Below are 7660 nucleotides of genomic sequence, written 5' to 3' on the forward strand. Positions count from 1 at the left end.
GTGCTGCCCTCTGAAAAGTGACTCAGAAAAATAGCAGTCTGGAAGCTCATTTTTTTTCTACTTGATTTTGTTTATTTTAGCAGAGGTAAACCCTTTTTCTGTCCAGAAGCTTTACATACTTGTCCTGGGATCTGAAAGTCGAGCACAGTTGCTTGTGCACATCATGCTATACTTGGTGGTCTGTTAGTAGCTTGGATGATGTGCAAGTAGAATCTGTGTCACTTTACAATTTCTGTCTGATTTGTCAGAACAGGAATAAAAACATAATCTGACAGCATCCAGTACAATTTGATTGAGATGTTAATTTTCTTACCCAGTACTTTTTTGTGACCAGGATTTATTTCTGAGCAGAATTGTCAGCACACCTGATTAAAATCCCATTAGCTGAAGGAAAGTTATTAAGATGTTGCTTCTGGCTTTTTCTGCTGTATGAAAGTGATGTTTGACTATACAGTGAAGTCCTTATTCTAGCTAGACCAATTAATATAACAATTCATGGTTCATGCACATAATTAGGATGAAGGTAATTTAAGCCTAATTTTACATTTGTGTTTGAGGTTTCCATAAGATTCCAAAATCCTGCTGTGGCAGTTGCAGGTCTTGGGGGGAGGGATGGGAAGTGTTAGACCTATTCCAGAAATTGCTGAAACCCAAATAGCCACGTTTAGATTTTTAATTGGCTCTTCTAAGAGCAGGCGGGTCTGTCTCAAAGCACCATATGATGATGAATGGAGTGCTTCAGATCCTAACCTAATCTTGTTTCTCTCCTTGCTTTCTCTGCAAAAGGAGGCCAGAATGGCTTTAACATTCCTCAAGTTACCCCATGCCCAGAAGTTGGAGAGTACTTAAAAATGTCTCTAGAAGAACTGCATTCACTGGACTCTCGAAAAATTCAAGGATGTGCACGAAGATTACTTTGTGATGCTTACATGTGCATGTATCAAAGCCCAACCATGAGCTTGTACAAATGAACACCATCCTCTGGACTAGAGAAGGAACTGTATGCGGATTTCTACTGTTGCATTTGCTGTACTCCTTAGTTTGTTTGGATGCAACCATTGCTGGCAATGGATGCTAGGATAAGGGGAAGAGCTGACTCCTAGAACAAATGAATTAATATTTTAAAAACAGTGTGATGTTTTGTTGTTGAAGTATTGAAGCATTTTGCACTCTAGGAAGTGTGCTTGTGTCTGTTTGTTTTATAAACAAAGTCTAAATGATGTTACTAAAATCTAAAGCTTTAAGTTAAGTGCATTGATTTTATATCTACCTATATATATAGATAGATAGATATTTATATCTGTCTATATAGATGGATAGATATATATCTATATATATTATATATAGATTTTGAAATTGTTAAAAGTTAAATTGTAAAAGGAGAAACCTCCTTAGTCCATTGAGAATGTAAACATATATGCTGTGTGTATTTGCTCAGTGTATTTCTGTGGACCAAGGATGATGAATCTCTGGGGTTTTTGTTTTTGTTTTTTTTTTTTTTTTTTTTGTAGCTCTCTAGCTAACAGTTGCCTTCAGAAAGGAATATTTTTGGCTTTTAATGAGGCTAATTTTAAACTAGTTACTTTTTGTGTGGTTTTTGTTAACCCTTAGCTGTGTACTTTTGTGGCTTCTAAGCTTCCACACCCCATGTCCTCAGAAATCATCATGTCCCTATGAATTCATCTTTTACTTGTGAAAATCAAACAAACCTTCCTTTGGTATATGCTATTTTTTCTTTGGAGAGAGGGGCAATATATTTAAAAAAATGTTTAACGTAAAAGTAGATATATGTAAACTACAAATCTATTTTTAAGTGTCTTTTTATAAATAAAACTTCTGTGGAACAGAACAATAAATTATATAGGAGCGAATGGATGGCAAGCTGAACAACGAAATAGTTTTATTGCTTCAACGAGTGTTATGAAAGCAGAATCTGAAGTCCTTATGTGAAGCTTGGCCTGTTTTACAGTGCACTAAGCTGCTGCCTGCTAAGGGATCACTAACAAATGCTAAAAATATTTAGAAAGACAAAATTAGATTTTAAAAAAGCAGTTAATATTTTACTTGATGCCCAGTACATAACAAAATGAATTACTAATGTATACAGTGTATAATTGCTATTTTACTTGGAAACCTAAAATCTTATTTGCAGTGAAATCCTATTTTTGTCTAAAATGTGTACAGCAAAATCTGGATGGTGTGAAAATAACAGGTTATGCATTGCATTATTATGAGTTGTAGTGTAAATTTTAAGACTTGTTTTATATGAGTAACTGTTTCTCTGGGATCAACTCTGTAAAAAGGATGGATGGAAAACAAAACAGATACAGTACTTTATCACTTAAAATGAATATTTCAGAATCAGTACACTGTTTTAAAGGCTATAGGAATTGATGATCCTGTTGTAAATACATGACTAATTTTTGACTGCAAAAGGTAGGCACCCCTTCCCCCTGCCCTCAGCACTGATTTATCTGTGCTAGGGTTTGAAAATTGTACTGTGCTACGTGGAAGATTAAACCTGTGCCCTAAAGTTAGGTATGCAGGTGATAAGCAGAGGGTTGGAATTATAGAAGGATGTATGGGAAACTGTAACAGTAGTTAATGAAACAGCTTTGCAAGGTGCACACAGAACATGTTTACAACATAGTAAGTTGACTTTACTGCATGGGCAAATCTGATAAGACACGTGATGTGCAAGTAATATCTGGAATTTTGTGTTAACTTTTACACCTTGAAAAATGTGCAATAACTTTACTATGAGGTGAAGTTTCTGCGCAGAACGTTTTGCGTGGCTGGTAAACCCTGTGCTATTATCATATGACTGTGCCTTTGTATCTCAGCAGGGAGTGACCTGTGTTTATTTCCCGCTCCCATCTTTTTCTTCCTGGGTTATCAATACACTAGATGACAAATTTGTGAAAGGGTACAGCTACCAGTTTGTTGAATGCATCTACCCCTTGTGCTTCCTAGTCTAACTAGGAGTCAACATGCTCCCCTTTTGAAAGCCAGGAGCAGAGATCAGGGCTTGGGTCCAGCGAGACTAGCACCTGCTATCATTGTATGTAAAGCACAACTGCTGCCACAGGGAACTGTTGCTATGACCTGCCCCAGCCATGTGTTTACTAATTTTGCCTACCACCTGTATTTATATTTTGTTACAGGATAGACCATTTTCTTCCGGCATAAAGTACAGTTTTTCAGATGTCTGTCTGTTGTTCTAAGACAAATCCTAAAAAAGTTCATGAGATAAAAAAGTACTAACAGTTTATCCTAGGACTTTGTGAAGTGTGTCAGAAAAGTTGTCCTGGAGCTGCATTGTTGAATCAGTACTAGGTAGAAAAGTAGCAGTGCTTTCAACCACTTCTTGACCTTGACTGAAAGGGGGATATGTGTTCCAAGAAAAACACAAGCACAACTTGTGTGGCATCTGTTCCTAGCCTCAGTGCATCATCAGTGTCACACTAGCACGGGCCTTGTTCACTATGCTGCCCTTGGCCATAAGAATGGCCTTTATTCCCAGAATGAGTTTCAAATGGTCCCACCCCTCAATTTGGCAGGTTTACTGAAGTCAGTCTTAGGTTTCTTTTTCTTTCTATGGTTATGGGTGCTGTTGTAGCAATCACACCAGGAGCTGAAGTGCATAAAGCAGATGCCTGGGGTGACCAGCCTACTTGGCCTCCTAACAGCTTCTCCCTGCTAAGGGCAGGGCCCTACACCAAACTCACAGCTTTTAGGTCCACAGAGCAGTAGTGTGCTGTACTCCCTTTTAGCCCCAGGCACCATTGCATGCATACTACTTTGACTACAATGGAGCACGTGTACCAAGCAAAGCAAGCAACCTACCCAGGTGTAGGGAGAGTGCCTTTTTCTGCCGTGGAAGGTTTTGCTAGCCTGAGCCTTCAAATTTGCCCTGATTATAGAGAGTTGTTGTTGAGTAAGGTGATTGATGTACTCACCTAGTAGGACCCTGTAGTGACATATACTGGCACTACTCTGCCCTTTTTAGCCCATTCTGCTGTTGGTTCTGGGAAATAAAATGTGCACCCTATAGGTTGCTGGTAGTGTCCTTTCTCCCCAACTCCTTTGCTGCTGCTGCTCCTATACCTTGTTCTATTTTCAGGTCAAGGGGAATTGGTAGCATGGCTCCCAGACCTTACATGGGAGATGCAATCTCTCTAGCCAAGTCTCTAGGGAATGTGCTGTGCTTACTAAATGGACATGGCCACTCAGGCCATTCCACCTTACAGTCCCACCTTAGTATAAGAAAGAATCTCCAGTCAGACTCGGTAATTTAAGTGTCTGCTAAACTGAGATGGACTGTGATCACCATGGGGTGATACAGGTGGGCACTTAAGAGGTAGGGTGAGCAGTGGGAGTAGAAGAAACACCCTCTACAAGTTCCTGCCTCCCCCTCTCAGCCCCATTATTACAAGCAGAGCTCATCCAGGCTCTGGTGCTTCCTGATAGGGGATGGTTGGAGTGGCTGGAAGAGGTGGGGTGCTTCCCTTCCCCCAGCCTCCACTTCTCTGGTCACTGTTCCCTCCATTAGAGTGACTTGGGGTGGGGGGAGGAGGAGGGGTCTAAGCAGAGTGCAGACCATGATCACCCCATTTTGGGGTGGGGGGTGGGGGGCGTTGCAGACACCATGTATGAAATGGAAATTGCCTCCACATTATGGTTTTCGGTATTGGAAAGGATGCATCTCAAACAAGACCCTAAATATCATTCTCCTGCTTTATTACTGCTTTATGACTGCAGCTGGAGTACTGCATCCAGTTCTGAGCTCCATATTTTAAAAAGGTCATGGAGATGCTCAAGAGAGTCCAGAGGAGAGCCATGTGCATGATCAGAGGTCAAGACAGCAAGCCATATGAGGAGAGGCATGGGAAGCGTGGGACTCTTCAGCTTGAGTAAGCATAGGCTTAGGGGGGACTTGGTTGCAGCCTATAAGTGTATCATGGGTATTCATCAGGACCTGGGAAAACATCTGTTCACCAGGGTTCCCCCAGGGAAAACAAGGTCCAAAGGTCACAAACTGCTGGAAGACAGTTTTAGATTGGACATAAGGAAGAACTTTACCGTTTGAGTCCCCAGAGTCTGGAATAGACTCCCCCTCTCCCCCAGAAGTGGTGGAAGCACCTACTCTGGATACATTCAAGATGTGCTTGCACAATTATCTTGCTGGGGTCCTCTGACCCCAGCTGACTTTCTGCCCTTGGGTATGGAGCTGGACTAGATGATCTCATGAGGTTCCTTCCACCCCTACTGCCTATGAAATCTATTAAATCTATGAACTGTAAAACTAATCTCACACATTTCACAAAATACTTGTGAGCTGTATCAGGGAGGCAAATGAGAGGCAATTAACTTAAGTTTGAAAGACTGATTAGTTAAAAGGTGAAAAAGAACTTGCTATTTTATGTGGGATGAAAATTTTGATTGCAACCTACTTCAGAGACAGAGCTCTCCATGCAATAGTTTGCATTTTAAAGCAGTTGCTACTCTGCAATGCCAAAAAAGCACTTTAGGGGATTTCTCTGTTCACCCCCTCCTTCTTCCAAAGGCAGCAATGAGCAATTAAATGCTTCTCTCCTTGGATGCTGACCTGCTTTTTTATGTTGTTGATATGAAAATGTCCCTCTACAGGTCTTACACAGTTGTAATGATGTGGATATCCCTTTAAATTGGCAAAAGAAGACCGGATTTTATTATAAAACAAAGCCCTCTCTTATTCAAGAATGGCTAAAAAAACCCCCACACAAATACATTCTGAGAGACCGTAACAGGAAGTACTGTCAGAGTGAGATTACTTAAAATACCTTTTTTACAAATCAAAGGCTTAGGAATGCACTCCTATATATTCAGTAGTCTGATTAACAAACTCAGAAATGAGGGTTTGGTCCACTGAAACAAGAGCAAGGAGTGTCTTACACAAAGCTCCAGCTTTTTCTTGTGATTTATGTAAAGTCTGCCCAAACATAGTTGCAGTACACATCTGAAGCTTTGAAAAATGTCATACTTTTTCTTGTTCGCACTAAGACCAGACTAAAATTGCCTTGTAGGTACTTTTTGAAGGTTCTCAAGGTATTCTTCATGGTTAAGGCTGAGGTCATATTGCCCAAATAACACTTGAGGCATTCTCTCTAATACCTGGCCCATGATTCATTGCTATGTTGGGGGCATGCCTACATGAGATGTTTACTATGCAGTTGACTAATTAGCTGTGCAGTATATATCTTGGTGTCTACACATGCACCCCTATTAGGATGGAGTAGATTAATTTACATTATATTGAGCCATGGGGAGCAGCCCTGGGCTGGTAGGCTGGCCCCTAGTGTCTTCAGCCAGCCAGGGCTGCTTTCACCTGGCTCCATGTGCTGTGCATGAACAAGTTGCAGAGCTTATTGCTCCAGAATGTATTTGTTCCAGGCACATCACTTGAGCCTGTGCCCGGGAGCAATAAACTCTGGAGCAATAAGCTCTGCAGTGTATTCATATGCTGTAATTCCATGTGAAGATGTGCCCAGTGTGCATAAAGATTATTTCAAACACTAGACTGCTATATTAAAATACATTTTTGTATATGTTACTTGTGAAGTATTTCTTATCACTCTCCAAAGTCTTCATTGTAGACAAGCTTGGGCTAGCTCAAACTTGGAAAAGTTCTAATGAGGCAAATGCATCCTTCTATCTATTGGGTCAGCAAAAAAAGGCACTGCAAAACCCACCTGCCACTTAGTGCACAAGGAGCATAGGATCAATCGTTGCAAAAGGCTACTTCGAGTTGTGGAAGAAGGTGATGGGGGAGAATAATGATATAACTGTCCAGTTGAAGTTTTCCAAAGTCTCTGTGATGTGGATTCTGATCTGTGCTCTTAGAAATACAGTAAATACTGTTCTCTACCATCAGTGGTGAGTGTTTACCTTTTACTCAAGCACTGACTGCATCAGAGGATTTAATCAAGGCCATAGGGAGCCGGTTGTTTCACTGTTACGTATTTTTCTTGTTGTGCACTTCACCCTCTCCTTATTGGATGAGCTTGGTCACCTCAGTCCCTAATGATTAGGGGTGTGCGAAGTGGGCCATATTCAATTCAGATTCAGCCCGATTCAGGGACAGTGATTTGATTAGTTGATTTGGATCACTGTCCCGATTTGATTTGGCCAAATCCAAATCTGAAGATTCAATTCTTATTTGGAGAATCAGCGATTTTTTTAATGGTTTTTTCTACATACCTCAAGGTACCAGGCGTGGCTCATGAACACTGAGATGCTGTGGTGGATGGAGCATCCCACAGGAGTGCGGGGGAGTTTCCCCCCGCCATCTGCTTGGCGGCAGACCCGGAAGTGGACCGGAAGTGCTTCTGGTCGACTTTTAAGTCTGTCACCGAGCATGCTGGGGACCCCCGCTCCCCGGCACTCCCGTGGGACACTGCATCCACCCCACCATCTCAGCATTAATGAGCTGCCTGGTACCTTGAGGTACGTAGAAAAAAAACATATAAAGCTGTGTCTATGGCCGAATCGTCGAATCTCTCCGAATCAAATTGGAGGCTTCTGATTCGATTCGGAGAGATTAATGAGTCTCCTAGTTCGATTCGGATTCAGAGGTTCAGCCGCCAAGGCACGCCGAATCTCCTCCAAATCAAATCAGTAA

At 41.4% G+C, this 7660-nt stretch overlaps 1 protein-coding gene across 5 annotated transcripts in view; it reads left to right on the forward strand.

Moving 5' to 3' along the window:
- Positions 1-7191, forward strand: part of CYLD (CYLD lysine 63 deubiquitinase) — a 37524-nt gene extending 30333 nt beyond the window's left edge. For all 5 annotated transcript variants that reach the window (XM_006023700.3, XM_025204278.1, XM_025204279.1 and 2 more), the window contains one exon: positions 787-7191. In XM_006023700.3, coding sequence (XP_006023762.1) covers positions 787-971 — 185 coding nt within the window. In that variant the 3' untranslated portion in view covers positions 972-7191. The remainder of the gene's footprint in view (positions 1-786) is intronic.
- The last annotated feature ends 469 nt before the right edge of the window (positions 7192-7660 follow it).

Source organism: Alligator sinensis, unplaced genomic scaffold (genome assembly GCF_000455745.1).
Source record: "Alligator sinensis unplaced genomic scaffold, ASM45574v1 scaffold173_3, whole genome shotgun sequence".
Lineage (NCBI taxonomy): Eukaryota > Metazoa > Chordata > Crocodylia > Alligatoridae > Alligator > Alligator sinensis.